The sequence below is a fragment of the Rutidosis leptorrhynchoides genome, chromosome 4, assembly GCF_046630445.1.
Source record: "Rutidosis leptorrhynchoides isolate AG116_Rl617_1_P2 chromosome 4, CSIRO_AGI_Rlap_v1, whole genome shotgun sequence".
NCBI classification, from domain to species: domain Eukaryota; kingdom Viridiplantae; phylum Streptophyta; class Magnoliopsida; order Asterales; family Asteraceae; genus Rutidosis; species Rutidosis leptorrhynchoides.
The window spans coordinates 49,392,572-49,412,817 of record NC_092336.1 but is presented as its reverse complement, the minus strand read 5'-3'; the positions used below and the strand labels follow the sequence as shown (position 1 = coordinate 49,412,817).

General features: G+C 30.3%; 1 protein-coding gene across 2 annotated transcripts; it reads left to right on the top strand.

The window, feature by feature from the left end:
• Positions 1-593: 593 nt before the first annotated feature.
• On the top strand, positions 594-5,209 carry LOC139839907 (protein NLP5-like). 2 transcript variants are annotated; one of them, XM_071830113.1, is made up of 5 exons: positions 594-827; positions 1,420-2,111; positions 2,655-2,707; positions 2,779-3,503; positions 4,276-5,209. In XM_071830113.1, the coding sequence occupies exons 2-5, from the start codon at positions 1,533-1,535 to the stop codon at positions 5,031-5,033; spliced, it is 2,115 nt and encodes a 704-aa protein (XP_071686214.1). In that variant the 5' UTR covers positions 594-827; positions 1,420-1,532; the 3' UTR covers positions 5,034-5,209. The 2 variants fall into 2 exon arrangements, with proteins under 2 accessions (XP_071686214.1, XP_071686213.1); XM_071830112.1 differs by having other exon boundaries at positions 1,282-2,111.
• Positions 5,210-20,246: the final 15,037 nt, after the last annotated feature.

Here is a 20,246-nt window from a genome sequence, read left to right as displayed (position 1 = left end):
TAAGGGCCCTCTTATATATCTCGCACAGGGTCCTCGGAATTAATGAGACGGCCCTGTAACACCTACACTCTAATTAACAAAACCGGCATAGCATATTATGTTAAATTCCACTGGAAACCAGCATGCGGCGTAAAAACTTTGTTAGAAGATGAAGCCGTTAAAATTGGAGGAGCTAATCATAGCCATGCAAATTAGATAAAATGTGGTACGGGCTGAGCTTGTTGAATGAAATACAAATTAGATCGTACGAATGGATCGCGAGACGAGCTAAATCTTTTTATATCGAGTGGCATTAATGGCTCGTTAACCCTCGTTACTACCTTGGAGCAAGCTCTCGGAGTTTGGGCATTGAATGATATATCACGTTTTTATGTGTTAGCTTTGGAAGTTAATTTGTGTTCGTGTTTACCGTAAATATTTCGTGGCCATGCTTACTGTAAATTAATGTTGTATACAAGCATGGTGTTGTTTGTAATATATCCTCTCTTTAATTAATAAAATTTGACTTGTTTAAGAAAATGGTAGAAAGAAAAATCATTTTCCATATTTTTGATAAGTGACAAACAAACTCGAATAAAAAAATTAAACAAAAACCACATTATTTATTCATCTTATTACATCAACCCTCTTCACTTTTTAATTGTATTCTCCTTGATTCATAGAAGTTAATAATTCATCATATAGAGTTGAATCTATCCTTTCTTGAAGGATCATGATCACCCGTGGGTATCCCTAGGGGGGCTAATAGTGGGGCTTCAGCAGGATTGGAACGAAAAACAAAGGTTTCAAGAACATAGAAATTGAAGAAACTCAAAGCTGATTACATGGTAGAAATCATAATACAAGTCAAAATAGCAATTCTTCGTAGCATATTCAAAATTTCAACTGTTTTAGCATGTCATTTTGGAAAGTTATAGGATTTAAATTGAGTATTCCTCACTAATTGATTTATTGTCACTATTAATGATTATTTTGACATGTTTGACCACTTACCAAATTTAAAATAGCATTCTGTACATAACCCTTTGATCTTTCAATGGTTTTTATTAATTTATTTAGCATATTTGTAACTGGGGTTTATTCAGTGATGGATCTTATTGCATTTGTTGATGATTATTCATCATGTTTGACCATATATGCAAGTCAAAATGCAATTTTTACAGATTAATGTGATTTTTATATGAACATTATTGGGTCTTCTTCATTCATTTATATTGTTTGTACTTTTGTTGATTATCTAGCTAGTTAAATCTGAAAGATGGTTTCTCTATATTTCAACAGATCAATCTTTTTTGTGTGGATTTTGTTAAAGATTAGCCATGGATGAAAATACATTAAATTTTGAAATTTCATCTGACCCGCTTATGGATTTCAATTACATGGATGAACTATTGTCCGATGGATGTTGGTTACAAGCAGCGACTGATGGATCCGAAAGCTCAAACAATAACACTCCTGCTTCTAATCCCCTTTTTACTTGTTCATTTCAATGGCCCGATTTGGAACCTGACCCAGTGTCAGATGATATTATAATGTTAGCTCCTGAAACATATTCGTCGAAACCCCATTTCGAAAACCTCGTTAATTCGCCAAATCAATGTGTTTCCGACTTTATGGGGGCTTGTTTAGGCCCTTCATCATATTCTATAATGGAAAGATTGATATATGCAATTGACAGCATAAAACATTACACCATTGACAAAAACGTACTTATTCAAGTATGGTTACCAGAAGTTATAAGATGCAAGAAAGTTCTAACTACAGTTCAACGACTTTTCTCACTTGAACTGAGTTGTCCTAGACTTTCTACTTATAGAAACATATCAGAAAGTTATCATTTTTCAGCCGAAGGTGATGCTAAAGAAAGTGTTGGATTACCAGGAAGGGTATTTATGGAAAAAGTTCCCAAATGGACTCCTGATGTTCGGCTTTTTAAGGTCGAAGAATATCCTAGAGTTTCTCATGCTCAACAACATGGTGTTTGTGGAAGTGTTGCTGTTCCTGTTTTCGATCAAGATGTTATGAATTGCATTGGTGTTTTTGAGGTTGTAATGACGACTCAAAAGAGTAATTATTCTCTCGAGATTCAAAGTGTTTGTAAAGCTCTTGAGGTATGTTTTATATTTCAGGGTCATTCTAAAATCACAATGGTTATAATTTTAATGGATTTTTCTAACGACAATTCCTAAGGCGTCGTTAAGATGCATAAAAGTCTTATACATAGCCAGTGGCGATTCCAGGATCGAATTTCAATGGAGTCTTGACTTTTTTTTTAAATACTAATTATAATTAAATGTTATTTTAATGATTGTTTACCTTCAGATTAGTTAAATTTAGTGGTATCCTATACAGTTTAAAAGAAAAACTATATATTCTAAAAATATATGGGGTCCTGTAATTAAATTTAGTGGTGTCCTACACATTTTTAAGAGTATTTTCTACACAAAATTTTCAAACTAAGCGGTGTCCCGTGAACCCACGGGCCAAAGGCTAGATTCACCCATGTACATAGCGGTTATATTTGACTTTAAAGTGATGTTCATTAAACAATCAAGACTTCTATGTACCTTAACGACAACTCTATCTAAGGGTTGTCGTTAGGAAAATCTTAGTTTTGTTTATTAAAGTGACCACTTGTTTATGATTATATATAGGCCGTTGACCTCCGGAGTTGTGAAGATTCAAACACACAAATTATCAAGGTAAATAAAACCTATTACTTTCGACATTATAAAAAGAAATTAACACGAGCTTTACCCGATTATGATCACGGGTAAACCACGGCTTCTATCATCTTGCATTATCGGAGATTCACGAAGCTCTAAAATCTGCATGCATGATGCATAATTTACCATTAGGTCAAACATGGATTCCGTGCATCCAACAAGGCGGAAAAGGTGGTTGCCGCCATTCAAATGAGAACTTAATCAACTGTATATCCACCGTTGATTCTGCTTCATACGTATCTGACCACCCAAGATTCAAAGATTTTCAAGAAGCTTGTTCTCAACATCACTTGTTTATAGGTCAAGGTGTTGTAGGAAAAGCTTTTGAAACCAACAATCTGTGTTATTCACCTGATGTGACATCATCATATAGTAAAACAGAGTACCCGCTTGCTCATCATGCTAAAATCTTTGACTTGCATGCTGATGTGGCTATACGTCTTACAACTAAATTTGCTCCTAGTGTTGACTTTGTGTTGGAATTTGTCTTGCCCGTTGAGTGCCATAATTTTAATGATCTGATCGATTCTCTATTGATTATCATTAAAAAGGTTTGTGTAAGCTTGACGATCGTTACAGAAATAGAGTTGCAGGAAGAGGTAGTTGTGTCTGATACAGAACAGGTGCTAAAAGTTCAAGAAGAAGCACATGGTGTGGGTGCGAGTTCAGGGATGGAGAAACGACGTGCTGGTGTTAAGATGGAGACGACAATAACTTTAGAAATGCTAAGGCAACATTTTGCTTGCAGCCTGAAAGATGCAGCCAAGAATTTGGGTGGTAAGTTTTTTATATTTTTTTTATTTTTATATTCGAGGTGGTAAATTATACCTAGCAAACGGGTCAAGTTGGGTCTGTTTGGGTAACGGGTCAAAACGGTTTTGGGTTGAAATAGGTCATGGGTCCAAATGGGTCAGGTTTGGTTGGGTTGATAATGGGTCGAAACGGTCATATGTCAAACGGGTCAAAAAAGGTATTCTAGTTATTATTATCTATATTTATTATTATATATAATAAAATATTGATTAATATACATAATAAATTATATAACCATGAATGCTTTCATAGATGTTTGATGAATGAAACTTATTATGATCTTTATGCTCGACCCGTTGACCCATTCACAAGACCCATTAGATCTATCACTATTTATTGTGCTTTAGGGATCGATACCCATTAGACCAGTTTCTTTATATTTTGTATATGACCCGATAGGTTGCAGGGAAAACTATTAGACCTTTTTCTAAGGTTTGGGGTTTACATTGCCATGAATTTTTTTTTTTCCAATACCCATTTGACCCAAAAGCTTGACCCAATTAACCCAAATTTGAAAGTAGGGGTCTCAATTGTCAGGTATATGGGGGATGATGGGTTATAATTTACGTACGGTTCATATTGGGTTTGATTCCTAATGGGTCTGGTAAAATGGGGGATGATGGGTTATTTATGTACGGTCCAAATATATCGTTTTTTTCTTTCCTTGTATGATATTCATCGTGTTCGATATTGATTAGTACGTTATTTTCTAATCATTAGTTAATTGAGGTTGCAGTTTGTCCAACAACTCTCAAACGGATATGCAGACGACAAGGGATACAACGTTGGCCATCTCGGAAGATCAAGAAAGTGGGCCACTCGTTAAAGAAAATGCAGTTAGTGATGGACTCAGTTCATGGTGGTTCAGGTTCATTTCAGTTGGAATCTATTTATTCAAACTTCCGAAAACTCGATTCTCCTGATCCATCAAAACCGACTGATGTTCCATTTTCTACTACAAAGATCAGAACTTTTGACGTAAAAGAGGCAGCCGATGACACAACATCATGCATCCCGAGTTCAAGTGGGCCCTACCATATCCCAATTGCTGACGAAGATACCAGCAGCAATGTAGCTCTTAAAAGTACATCAAATGATCGAAATCAGAATGATCAGGATAAAGATCAGGAACCAGAGATCTTAATAATACGATCTGACAGTCATAAATCGCTCAACGAGCCACCAAAGTTGGGGCATCATCTGTGGAGGGTAAAAGTGAAATTTGGGGAAGAAAATATACGTTTTAGGATGCAAAAAGATTGGGGGTACAAAGAATTGTTGCAAGAAACAGCAAAGAGGTTTAATTTAAATGAGATTGGTGGGTATTACTTGAGGTATTTGGATGATGATTCAGAATGGGTGTTACTAACTTGTGATGCGGATGTCGAGGAGTGTATTGATTTGTACCGATCGTCTATGGATGGTGGGACCATTAGGCTTGTTCTTCGCCAGTCGCAACTTCGTGTTGGTAGTAATAGTAGTAGTAGTTGTTAAGGCAGCAATGGACCCTGCACCATGGTTCGAGACATTTCTTGGATATTGATGCTTTTAAAGAACTAAACATTTCTTTCAAATAAAGTCAGTTTAATATCACTAAATCTTTTTATGTTTGAAAACTTTGGCTGGCTGGTTTATGTTGTATTAGTAAGATAAGTGCCGATTCTTTCTTTAGTAGATTAATGAGATTCCTTTATGAGTGACTATAACAACCCTCATATTTCCATACCTGAATTGACTAATTTGACTATAGGGTTGTTATCCATACGTAATATATAATTAAATTTGACATTGATCAAATATTTATTTTTAGTCGACACTTTTTGTTAACTAAAGTTTACACTAATTATATAAAATAACTTTAGTTAATATTAATATTAATGCGTATTATATTTAAAACTATATGAAACATAATTATTAATTAAATGATAAGTTATTTTAATCATTATATATATTTTTAGCTTATAAAAAAATAAAAATAAAAAGAAATAAGATTTTTTTTATAAATTAAATAATGAGCCCATGAATTTTGACTAAATATTTTCAAAAACAAAAACTTATTAAAAACATTTTTAACATGTTTTTATTATTTTGTCAAAATTGGCACCTTTATTTTATTTATTTTTTCTTTTCACCAACCATTTTTTACCTATAAATACATGGCTCCTCATTCATTTTTTCTTGTCAAACACAAAAACTTAAGTTATTCTCTCAAAACCTTGAAGAAAATTTGAGGTACTTTCTATTTTTATTAATTTTTTTCAATATTGTCATTTATATTTATATTTATTGTATATTCTTTGTAAAATTTGAAATTAATTATGTTTATATGTTATAATTAGTATTATAAGTGTTATGATGCATAAAAATAATTTTGATAATTTATGGAATATTATTTATAATTAAATATGAATTATGTAGTGTTTAAACGTAAAAACAATGTAAAATTCGTAATAAATACTTTTAACCAAAAATAAAATATATATAATTTTTTTCTGAGTTTTTAAAACTTATATAGATCTGAAAAAATTATAAAAATAATTACTTGGGTCGAATTGGTATTTATTATATAATTAAACTCTATTATTATGTAATTCGAAGGTAAATTAAGAATAAATATAAAATAATAAAAAAAAAAAATATTTTCTACAGGTTATTAGACTGATAGAAACTTATAAAAATTATAAAAATAATTATTTGGGTTTATTTAGTAATTATGTAGAATTAAAATTGTTTTGTGAATACATTAAGGGTAAAAACAAAAATAAATACAAAAATATAATAAAAACGTTTTCTTAAATTTTTCTACTAATCTATATGATTAACTAAGACTATAAAAATTATGTATGTAATTTTTAGATATTTAATTTATTATTTAGACATTTTTTGAATAATGTTCGATTAATAAAACACTATTATTTTTGAAGTAATTTAGGTATTTATTTAAAGGTAATTATATTTAATATATATAAGACATACTAAGGTATAATAACTAAATATTAAATAAAACTTAGGTTATATTATCACATATATAATTATTAAGTACATTAATAATTCGTTGTGTGTATACACCTAAAGTGAAGGTTAATCAAAGATAATGTATAATTCATGTGAACTTCATCGCTACTCACGATCGTAAGTGAATGATGTCTAGGTTGCCATTTATGGGTAAGCTTGTGGATCTCGAATGCCATGACTTAGATTCTGGTCAAAAATCCTGGGCCCCCGGTTACATCTGGTCATTCCTGACTTATTTGATAGCAACGAAGTTTGAGTAGAGTTGTACAACATCTTGCTAAAGATTAACCCGAACTTTCTAAAATTGGAAAATTACTATAAGTGGAAACTTTCCATAAATAGTAACCTTCCGAAAATGGAAATTCTTTAGTGAACCATTACTATCAATATAGTACTATATACTATTGTCTGTTAGGCAATGTCTGATCGTACGTTCTATCTCTAGGTTGAGATCTCGGTCACGTCCTTCCGTTTAATTCTTTCGTGTGCTACTAAGGTGAACTTCATAGCCCCACTTTTTACTGTTTCATAACTGTTTTATAACTTTTGGGGTGAGACACATGCTTGCTTTATAACTGTTTTACGCTTAGACACAAGTACTAAATTGTTAACTATGCTGTCATGTTTTGATTCATGCTAAATCCCTACCGTAATATTGTCAATTGCTACGTTTAAATGCAAACTTAATTACTGTGAGTAGGCCTATTGAGAGTAACATCTCTAACAATTCGACCGTTGGTCTTTGGTTACATAATAATGATTCCACGACACTGACAGTACAAGGTGTCATAGGGTAAATTGTTTAGTAGCGATATTACAAACTGCAGCAACACTTTTAGATTGATATATCTATTGTGACAACCCGAAAATTTCCAACCAAATTTAAACTTTATCTTTATATTATTCCGACATGATAAGCAAAGTTTGTTAAGTTAAATCTCAAGAATTTTAAATTGTGTTCATACATTCATTATAACCTCGACCAAATTCCGACGATTCACGAACCGTTATATATAAATAAATATGTATATATATGTATATATATATATATATATTATAACTTGAGAATATTAATAAAGTATTAAACGTATAATACTTTACATGATCGTATTTGTTTCAATATGTTTATCGATGGAATTAGAAGATAATATCAAATTGTTGATTTATCAGATACATTATGATATGATTACGGGTCTATGTTATGGGGTCCACTGTGATTTAAGAAATCTATTCTTTTTGACAACATTCGGAAAATGGTAAAGTGATTTATAAGTAAGAACGTGAAGTGTAAATAACTTAGATGTTGGATATCGACAAGTTAAGTAACTCGACATTTTTCATTAAGATGATTTCATACGTTTATTTAACCTTTGAACTTTATCCCATGCTTCACCAACAAACTGTAATTTAAAAACTTAAAACCTATTATGAATATATATGATTCTACTTTTTTAAAACATTTTATGATATAACGATTTCCATTATTTTAACCTTTAAACAAAATGATTCTTAAAAATATATTTGGTTTTGGAAAACAAAATTATTATATTTATTTGATTTAGTTTCAAACGTACAAAAACGTTTTCAGTTTAAAAAGAACTTTATTATTAAAACGTATATAACTTTTATAAATATCTAGAACCACTTTTGACAACTCATTACTTAACCAGTATGATAAAGATAACGATATTTATATTTTATTTTATTAAATATATATAATGATTTAAATTAATATTATATATATTTATACGCGTATTATACGTACATAGTTTTATACTTTTACTATAATTAAACTTTACCTTTACTTTATTTTTACTTTACTTTAACTTTAATAATTCACTTTAATAATTCATACTTTAATAATTCACTTTAATAATTCATACTTTAATAATTCACTTTAATAATTCATACTTTAATAATTCACTTTAATAATTCATACTTTAATAATTCATACTTTAATAATTCACTTTAATAATTCAAAAATCTATTATAAATAGAATTCAATAGGTTTCATTATTTCATAGAAACTTGAAAATATTTTTCTCTAAACTCTCTCAATCGATTTACATATATATATTTACTCCGTATTATTTCAAGATATTATTAGTATACATAAAATATTATGTCAGAGTGCTGTCTGAGTGATTTCGAAATTGTTTTTCGAGTGGGATTGGATTAAGGAAATTATGGGTTATAGCTATGGAGGTGATTGGTATGGTTCATGGGTATGCTCGTGAGGTCAATATAGTATTTATCATCTCCGTTGCTTCTACGTACCTTTCCTGCAATATTGAATCTCAATATTGATACGTGAGTACTCATAATTTAACTTTTACATACTAATAGTGTATCCCTGACTAGTGCTCGAGTATATAGGATTATGCATGTTTGTACTTTTGATATTGCCTTTAGTTAGGTTATATTGAATCCTGAATTAGTTATATATGTGACTGAGATAAGGTATAAGATATGCATGTCGTTGGAAAGCTAGCAAAAAATTAAGAACTTTTCATTTAGATATCGAATGATTTCGATGAACGGATTTGAAGTTATAGTCCATCGAATTTTTGTATTATTATTAAAAATGATTATTATTATCGTCGTTATTATCGTCGTTCTAGTTTTATCTTATTATTATTATTATTATCTTTATCAATAAAAGGATTTATCATAAAAAATTGTTATTTTTTTTATTACTATCGTTATTATCATTAAAGTTATAATTAGTATTATTATTATTATCCAATTATTATTATTATTATTATTATTATTATTATTATTATTATTATTATTATTGGTATTATTATTATTATTATCATTATTAATATATATATCATTATTTAAAAATGGTTATTGTTATTGTTATTATTATTATTACTATATTATCATTAAGATAATTATTAGTATTATCATAGTAACTATCATTATTAATATTAGTGTAATTAAAACAAATATTTGTAACACCTAATTATTTTGATTACTATTATTATCATTATTACGAACACGATATAAAAGACGATTAAAAGCTATTAAACGAAACGATTAGGAAATAATGGGTAAGAGTATCATGATGAAATTAAAATATTATAAGATATTGATTTAGATAAAATTATTGTTCTTATTATTTTTATCATTACTAATATTTTTAAAATTATCGTTAGTATTAAAACTATCATTTTAACAAAAATTATCATTTTAATAGAAATGTCATTGTTACTATAAAATATCATTATTATTATTATTTTAAATAGAATTATTATTTTAAAGATAATATTAAAAATTATCGTAAATATTAAAGTTATCATAATTAGAATTATTGTTTTATCATAATGTCATCTTAGTAATTATAAATATTGATATTTTTATAATAATTATTATTATTACAAAATAATACAACTTTTACTTACTATCATTATAGATATTATTTTATCAAATAAATATTTGATACAAACATATTTTACTACGTGTAATAACTTACTTTAATAATACGTATCATATTATCTTTATAATATTAAATGAACCCTATAAATTTTATTACTAAATATATATAAAAGTATATTTTATTATATAAATATAATATAAAATTTTATTTATTAATAAATAAATTATATTATTTACTCTAATAAATCTTTTAAAAATATTTAAAAATATAAAACGACGATATTTAAACTATATATTAATCATGTATAAATTTTTGGAAATTATTTTGAGTCAAATTTACTTTTGTTGACTTTTGCATATTAGTCTCGAGCATTAGGATTGTGGTACACTATGACTTGACCTAATTTGTTAGACAAATATTGACCAACACATAAATATATATAATTAATTTAGGTTCGTGAATCCGAGGCCAACCTTGCACTTGTTCAATGAAGTTATATGTATTTTTACTACGAAATACAGTATGGTGAGTTTCATTACTCCCCTTTTAAATGCTTTTGCAATATATATTTTTGGGACTGAGAATGCATGCGCTTTTATAAATGTTTTACGAAATTGGCACAAGTAATCGAAACTACATTATATGGTTGAATGATCGAAATCGAATATGCCCCTTTTTATTAAGTCTGGTAATCTAAGAATTAGGGAACTGACACCCTAATTGACGCGAACTCTAAAGATAGATCTATCGGGCCCAACAAGCCCCATCCAAAGTACCGGATGCTTTAGTACTTCAAAATATATATCATGTCCGAAGGAGGATCCCGGAATGATAGGGGATATTCTATATGCGTATTGTGAATGTCGGTTACCAGGTGTTCAATCCATATGAATGATTATTTTTTGTCTCTATGCATGGGACGTATATTTATGAGAACTGGAAATGAAATTCTTGTGGTTTATTAAAATGATGAAAATAAATGATTATGATAAACTAATGAACTCACCAACCTTTTGGTTGGCACTTTAAAGCATGTTTATTCTCAGGTGTTAAAGAAATCTTCCGCTGTGCATTTGCTCATTTTAAAGATATTACTTGGAGTCTTTCATAGCATATTTCGAAGAACGTTGCATTCGAGTCATTGAGTTCATCAAAGATTATTATTAAATCAATTTATAGTTGGATAGTGGATATTATGAAATGGTATGCATGCCTGTCAATTTTTGATGTAAAGAAAGATTGTCTTTTAAAAACGAATGCAATGTTTGTAAAATGTATCATATAGAGGTCAAATACCTCGCAATGTAATCAACTATTGTGAATCGTTTATAATGTATATGAACGGGTCCTTTCAGTTGGTATCAGAGCGGTGGTCTTAGTGAACCAGGTCTGCATTAGTGTGTCTAACTGATAAGTCGTTAGGATGCATTAGTGAGTCTGGACTTCGACCGTGTCTGCATGTCAAAAGTTTTGCTTATCATTTCTAGTCGGAAATCATCTGCTTATCATTCATAGGAAATTACCTGCTTATCATTATTAGTCTAGACACGTCTTGCTACATTAATTGCATGAGTAGTGTATAGACAAACTTCATATCTTAGCGTATCTGCTAAATCATATCTTATCGTATCTGTTACTTTAAACTTTGCCTGACATACCCCGCAAATTCCTCCGTAATCTATGAAATCTTTTGATCTCTATATATAGATATCATATGTAAATAAAATACCACCCGATAGCCAAAAAATCATTTTATATCGAAAATCCTTTATCCAATCGTACGAAATGGAATTTGTCATCAGTTTAAGTCACTCGGATTCCGAAATGGAATCTCACTCAAGCTCCGAAAGCAGTGTGACCGGAATGGATCAACCAATCAGTCATCACCTATTCGGGATGAATTGGGGATGGGTTCGTAGCCTCCTCAATCATTGGAAACAAGAAGAAGGCGATCCTTTCCATCCACCACATTGCCCTCTTGGCGAAGAACCTGAAGCACTTACCGGCGAACCTGTTCGAGACACCATTTTCTCTCTCATTTCCAGGGTATCTCGTCACGATTATATACTACATCAAATTCTAGATTTTATTTATTCGCTCGTTTCGACCGACAATCATCCTGGAATAATAGAAGAAGTCAACGAACTTCGCGCTCGGGTAGTGGCTTTGGAGAATATGGTGCAGAGATTACAAACACCAGCAGCACCAGCAGCATAACCAGTACCACCATCATCAACGCCAACAGTACCATTACCACCTCCAACCACAACCGCGTTGTAAACCTCAACTTCACAATCTGTCCCACGAGCATCAACGTCATACGAACCATAGATACCAAGGAGTACCAACAACAATAACTGACGAAGTATTAATTCATAACTTCATTGGAGAAACATTCCGCTGAGATTATATAATCTCTAAAGTCTTAGAGATTATCTAATCTAGCCCTAACCATAAATCAGTTAAGCGAACCAAAATGTGATGACCCGGAAATTTTTGACCAAATTTAAATTTAATCTTTGTATGATTAACATTTCCGACACGATAAGCAAAGTCTGTAAAACTGAATCTCAAAATTTTTGAACTACTTTCATATATTCAAATACCTTTTGGTTGTTCTTGACAATTCGCGAACAATTATATGTATATATATATATATATATATATATATATATATATATATATATATATATATATATATATATATATATATATATATATATATATATATATATATACTATAACTTGAAAACATAACAATGTATTAATTGTTTGATACCGTACATTAAAATTATTGGTTTAAATATTTATTTGAATATATATGATAAGTTGGAATATTAATTGTATGAATAACTTGTGATGTATATTTTAAAACGTGTTTAAAATATTGAGAATAGATATTAACTTGGTTATGAAACGTTTGATAAATACTATTATATTAATAAATAACGATACAATGATTTATAGAAGTAAATAATCAAAACACTCGAAAGATTAAGATATACTTTGAGTGATATAGTTTATGGATAATTTAAGGCTATATTTTGACAAAGGTACGTGTCACGAAACGTAAAATGCAAGTTTTCTAAGTGTACGAAAATGCGTTCGAGAAACCGAAATCGGGACATAAGTCGAGTAACAACGTACGAGTCATCGGAACGAAAATTACAGGTCAACTATGCACATGAATTTAATATAATATTTAATTAATTATATAAATTAAATATATTATATATATATTTAAATAATATATCGACAAACAAGAAAACAAAAGTTTGTGAGCTGGATCAGAGGGCCATGCGATCGCATGGCCTTGAAGCACAAATCCCATGATATCGCATGGGGTACTTTTTCAGAAAATGTTCTATAAATTGCTCAGTTTTCACACTCTTTCTGTTAATCATATATTACTTCGTATTTATTTCATTTATTATTATTATTATTATTATTATTATTATTATTATTATTATTATTATTATTATTAAGATTAATATTATTATTAATCTAATTATTATTAATATTATTAATAAAATACTACGACGAGGTTATGAGCGTGTCACTTTCAAAATGGTTTTTCAAGCGGGATAGAGCTAAGGAAATTATGGGTTATTGCCAAGGAGGTTATGGGTAATGGTCGGGGGTATAATTGTGAATCAAACTTAGTGTTTATCATCTCCGTTACGCCTACGTACTTTTCTACAATATTGAATCTCAATATTAATACGTAAGCATTTATATTTTATATTTTATAAATTAATAGTGTATACATACTAGTGCTCGAGTGTATATATTTATACATGCTTGTATGCTAAATTTCGTCGTTAAACAGTTTATAATAAATCACGAATTAAATACATATATTACGGGTAAAAGGTATATGATATACATGTTTTCGGAAAGCTGGCGAAAAATCAATAACTTTTCATTTAGATATCGAATAGTTTCTAGGAACGAATCAAAAGATATGGTCAACTGAATTATAATTGACATTAATTGGAATTGCTTTTTGAATCTGCAATTAATACTTAAACAACTTGTTTACGAGATTGATAAAATGGATTTTTAAATATTACCAACCGAGTAAATGAATCCTTATATAAGGTACGTCTCGTTTGTTGAACTATTGTCAAAATTGACTTTTTGAAATAACTTTGAATAACTTTTGTATGTCAATTTCGAGCATTAGGATTGTGATACACTATGACCTGACCTAGCTTGATAGACATTTATTGACCAACATATGTTCTCTAGGTTGAGATCTACGATTATTTGATATACCGAGTTTCGGTCACATTACGATGAACAACTTTATGTGCTGCTAAGGTGAGTTTCATAAGATCCCTTTTACTCTCTACATTTTTGGGCTGAGAATACATGCAAATGCTTTATTAACCGATATACAATATTTATATGTGTGAGTTTCATTTGCTCCCTTTTTAAATGCTTTTGCAATCTATATTTTTGGGCTGAGAATACATGCACTTTATTTTAAACGTAATGGATACAAGTACAAACTTAATTCTACACTGAGTTTAAACCGAAAATCCCTTAGCTTTGGTAACTAGTAACTGCCAGTACATAGGATGTGGACTGGTGGGCACGAATAACAGTATATGGATCCATAGGGCTTGACATCCCCATCCGAGCTAGAGCGCTAGCCTTTTAACGGACGTGTGTTATTTGAGTTTAGGACACGTTGGTTGCGTGTATTAAAACGAATGGGGTATTTATCATTATAACATTAAAGTTTAGTTACCAGGGTGCTCTGTTATGTAGAATCTATTGATAAACGTTTCTGGATGAAACAACTGAAATCTTGTGATCCATCTTTATATACAGATTATGCGAAACATACAAACTATGAACTCACCAACCTTTGTGTTGACACTTGTTAGCATGTTTATTCTCAGGTTCCCTAGAAGTCTTCCGCTGTTTGCTTATATGATAGACAAGCTATGTGCATGGAGTCTTATATGGCATATTTTTCAAGGAAACGTTGCATTCACCAAATCATCACCATGTATCTTATTTTGACTGCATTGTCAACGGAAGTACTATTGTAAACTATTATTTACGGTGATTGTCTATATGTAGAAATCATCAGATGTCGAAAACCTTTGATTTAAATATTCATTTATGGTGTGCCTTTTCAAAAGAATGCAATGTTTACAAAACGTATCATATAGAGGTCAAATACCTCGTAATGAAATCAATGAATGACGTATTATCCATATGGATTTGGAGCGATCGTCACAGTTGGTATCAGAGCGTTGGTCCTAGTGAACCAGGTCTTGCATAAGTGTGTCTAACTGATAGTTGTTAGGATGCATTAGTAAGTCTGGACTTCGACTGTGTCTGCATGTCAAAAGTTTTGCTTATCATTCCTTGTCAGAAATTACCTGTCTATCATCTTAAGTCTAAACGCGTCTTATTGCATTGATTGCATAGATAGTGTATAGACAAAATTCATATCTTGGCATATCTATTACAGTAAACTTTGACTGCCATCTTCCAAAAATTTCTCCGTAATTTACGGGATTTTGGTATTATATATACATATGTAAATTATGTATTGAAGAGTACCAATCAAATTCTATAATCTATTTTATATCAAAAATCATCTCTCTAATTATACAAGATGGATCTCATATCTAGTTCAAATTCCTTAAATTCCGACAGCTATTCCGATATGGATATTCACCTGAACTCTGAAGAAAGTGTAATCGGAATAGATCAACCAATCAGCCATCACCTATTCTGGATGAATTGGGGATGGGTTCGTAGCATACTTAATAATTGGAGACAAGAAGAAGGTGATCCCTTCCATCCACCACATTCACCTCTTGGCGAAGAACCTGAAGTACTTACCGGCGAACCTATTCGTAATACTATTTTCTCTCTCATTTCCAGAGTATCTCATCATGATTATATACTATCCCATATTATAAATCTTATTTATCCGATCGTCCGAACCACCGATCATCCCGGTATAATAGAAGAAGTCAACGAGCTTCGTGCTCGGGTAGTGACTTTGGAGAATATGGTACAAGGGTTACGAACACCAGCAGCAGCACCTGCAGCATAACCGGTACCACCATCATCCACACCAACACGATCATTACCACCACCAACAACCACATCCGCATCACACGCCTCAACATCACAATTTGTACCTCGGATATCAACATCATACGCACCATAGGTACCAAGAAGTACCAGCAACGACAAACGATGAAGTATAGATTCATAACTTCATCGGAGAAACATTCTACAGCGATTATGTAATTTCTAAAGTTTGGAGATTATCTATTCTAGCCTTAACCCTAAATCAGATAGAGTAGAAACCCTTATCCGAATGGTGTAAGATACAAGCTAGACTTGTTTTACCAACAGCATCAACAATACCCTTAGCCTCACCAGCACAGTCAGTGCTGTCAACATCGTCAGAATCAGCAGCACCTCTAACATCACAAGCTCCGTCGGTTCAAGATAGCACCGTGGACATCATTAAGTGTCAACAACGAGTATATTGTATCAATGAGTTATGAAGTAATAACTCAATTCATCTAAAGAATTTATATGTATATCTTATATATATAAATTTTAAAACCATCATGAATCTTTTCGTACTAAGCTATTACGTGTGAATTTTAAGGGGTAGATACTACTCGGTTAATTCATATTACTAATATGCTATGATGTACATCCTTCATTAACAACTTAACCATCGTTAACTACAAATATCTGTTTCAACTCAATGAATTCCATTTCATAATGAACTTAGTGTATTAATCAATTACATGTTTGATTTTACACTTTTATCTTCGATGTACTCGAAACTTTCTAGAAAACATCATTTATATCTTATGAAGTTCAGAAGAATTCCACGAGCATCAACATCCTTCACCGAGGAATAAGAATAAATAATGAAGTATTGATTTCATTAGTGAAATACTCCGCGAAGATTATGTAATCTTTAATGTTTTAGAGATTATTCATTCAATTCAAAAATCAAATGAGCTTAATATGATATTAACTCATCAAATCTGTATTACATCTGAAGAAAATATACATACATATATTTTCATAAAGACGGTAAAAAAAAAAATTCTTTTGTACAAAGTATTAATTGTGAAATCTTTAACGGGTAGGTAATACTCGGGAAATATATAAGTTCACAATTAATATGTTATACTGTACATTCTTCAACTTTGATTCAAAAATTATTAACTATGCTCACAGCGATATACAATCGTTTCCATACAAATTCAATTACATATTCTGATTTTGAAAAATCAGAATCCAAGCCAAGATTTAACAGAAAACATCACTCTTAGATTCTTACATCTTTCAAATGCTATACATTGACTTCAAAACTGTGCTAGAACATCACTTCTATTCATAAACCCAGAAAAAAAAATTGTATCGTTCAAAATTCTAGAACATCATATGTATCTTGACAATTACAATCTTCATGCAAACCCTTCAAACTTTTAAAAACACCTCGGATTGATAATCAACGATTCGGTTATGATAACTTTGAATGCTGATGAAGCAGCAAAAACTGTAAACGACCTTAACAGCCAAAAGTTTGATGATAAAGAATAGTGCGTTGGCAAAGCTCAGAAAAAGAGAAGGTTTGGAACTGGAAAACGGATTGAGCAAAGTATGAAGGAGGCTGTGGATAAATCACAAAGACTAAACCTGCCTTCAAAGAATCTAAATTATTCAGTATCTGCTGAAGCCATTAACGAATACCTTGCTTCCGAATCTAAACCCTTGCGGACAATATTCTTCATCATCCTCTGATATTAGAAATTCTAAGATATCATCGTATCTTTCATTATAAATATCCTCCATATTTTTGGAGATAATTCCATAATCATTCTTATCGAAAATCAATTTTCTCCTTACGATATCTGTGTAACATCATAAAAGAAACTATTTTAGTTTCTAAATTCTGAAACCTTTGAGTTTAAAATATGAATATTTTTGAAGCGGTGTTGGGAACTGAAGCATGAGTTAGTATAATATAATGACACTTGATCAACGTAATTATATTACAGTAAGTCATGCTGAGTTTCTAATGGAACGTGATAAAGGTTCACAGATCATACCCTCATTATAAACCATGTTACATAACTCTTTCATTCTATTTAACCTCTAAACTATCAATAAAATATTTTCTTAATGATTCGGTCTTTTTCGAGGTATTCTGGTAATTTGACAAGTCAGATTGTGCTATTACCGTTTTTTTTTAAAATATTAATTATGTTCATTCCGAAATTCATACCTACGAATTCTGGACCATTATTCGCTTGATTTAAAGTCCGTAAGATAAAACAAAAGCATGAAGCTTCAAAATATCAATGGAAGTATATATAAGTAAATTGGAGAGAGTATTAAATGTGGATGTCAATAATTATGGAAAGACAGAAGCAGAGACATAGAAATATAAGGGAAGATATAAAACCCAACAACTACCCAGAAATTACAAACCGTGTATATCAATGCGTATAGCAATATAAAGACACGGGAGAATGAAAAATACTATAACCCCAAGGTAATGGTAGAAGAAAATAACTTCCTCCGGTGGTAGATGAAAAAGAAGAATGACAGATATGAAAGTTAGGAGTATATCAAGAATCAGAACTGGATGAAGCATTTTTTTACAATCTTTTGAAAATAGGAAATGAGGAAGAAGATGTAAGAGTGATGAAAATAATGAAACGGAAGAGGTGAATTTATAGCGAAATATCAAACATAGCAATCGAAGCAAATTACGCATTTAATCAAAAGAAATCTTAATTTCCTTAAATTCCGAAGAATCAAATCTTATTTAGATTATGAAGATTTTCTATTCCTTAAATTATGAAAATCAATCGTTAATACGTCAAGAGTTAAGACGAATCTCTATTCTTCATTTCACTCTTTTACGATAACTTCTCTCATACGCTTCAAAAAAAATCGGATTGTTTTATCCATATTATTTAACGGTGATAAAACTCTATTTATCTACACATATACGGCATGAAAACATTTTTATTGCTAGTCATGACGACCTCACTCAAATTTCGGGACGAAATTTCTTTAACGGGTAGGTACTGTGATGACCCGGAAATTTTTGACCAAATTTAAATTTAATCTTTGTATGATTAACATTTCCGACACGATAAGCAAAGTCTGTAAAACTGAATCTCAAAATTTTTGAACTACTTTCATATATTCAAATACCTTTTGGTTGTTCTTGACAATTCGCGAACAATTATATGTATATATATATATATATATATATATATATATATATATATATATATATATATATATATATATATATATATACTATAACTTGAAAACATAACAATGTATTAATTGTTTGATACCGTACATTAAAATTATTGGTTTAAATATTTATTTGAATATATATGATAAGTTGGAATATTAATTGTATGAATAACTTGTGACGTATATTTTAAAACGTGTTTAAAATATTGAGAATAGATATTAACTTGGTTATGAAACGTTTGATAAATACTATTATATTAATAAATAACGATACAATGATTTATAGAAGTAAATAATCAAAACACTCGAAAGATTAAGATATACTTTGAGTGATATAGTTTATGGATAATTTAAGGCTATATTTTGACAAAGGTACGTGTCACGAAACGTAAAATGCAAGTTTTCTAAGTGTACGAAAATGCGTTCGAGAAACCGAAATCGGGACATAAGTCGAGTAACAACGTACGAGTCATCGGAACGAAAATTACAGGTCAACTATGCACATGAATTTAATATAATATTTAATTAATTATATAAATTAAATATATTATATATATATTTAAATAATATGTCGACAAACAAGAAAACAAAAGTTTGTGAGCTGGATCAGAGGGCCATGCGATCGCATGGCCTTGAAGCACAAATCCCATGCGATCGCATGGGGTACTTTTTCAGAAAAGGTTCTATAAATTGCTCAGTTTTCACACTCTTTCTGTTAATCATATATTACTTCGAATTTATTTCATTTATTATTATTATTATTATTATTATTATTATTATTATTATTATTATTATTATTATTAAGATTAATATTATTATTAATCTAATTATTATTAATATTATTAATAAAATACTACGACGAGGTTATGAGCGTGTCACTTTCAAAATAGTTTTTCAAGCGGGATAGAGCTAAGGAAATTATGGGTTATTGCCAAGGAGGTTATGGGTAATGGTCGGGGGTATAATTGTGAATCAAACTTAGTGTTTATCATCTCCGTTACGCCTACGTACTTTTCTACAATATT

Coding starts and splice junctions, on each gene's coding strand:
- LOC139839907 (XM_071830112.1), top strand. CDS start 1,320: ATGGATGAAAATACATTAAATTTTGAAATTTCATCTGACCCGCTTATG. Junction 2,112..2,654: donor GTGTTTGTAAAGCTCTTGAG/GTATGTTTTATA, acceptor GATTATATATAG/GCCGTTGACCTCCGGAGTTG. Junction 2,708..2,778: donor ACACAAATTATCAAGGTAAA/TAAAACCTATTA, acceptor ATCACGGGTAAA/CCACGGCTTCTATCATCTTG.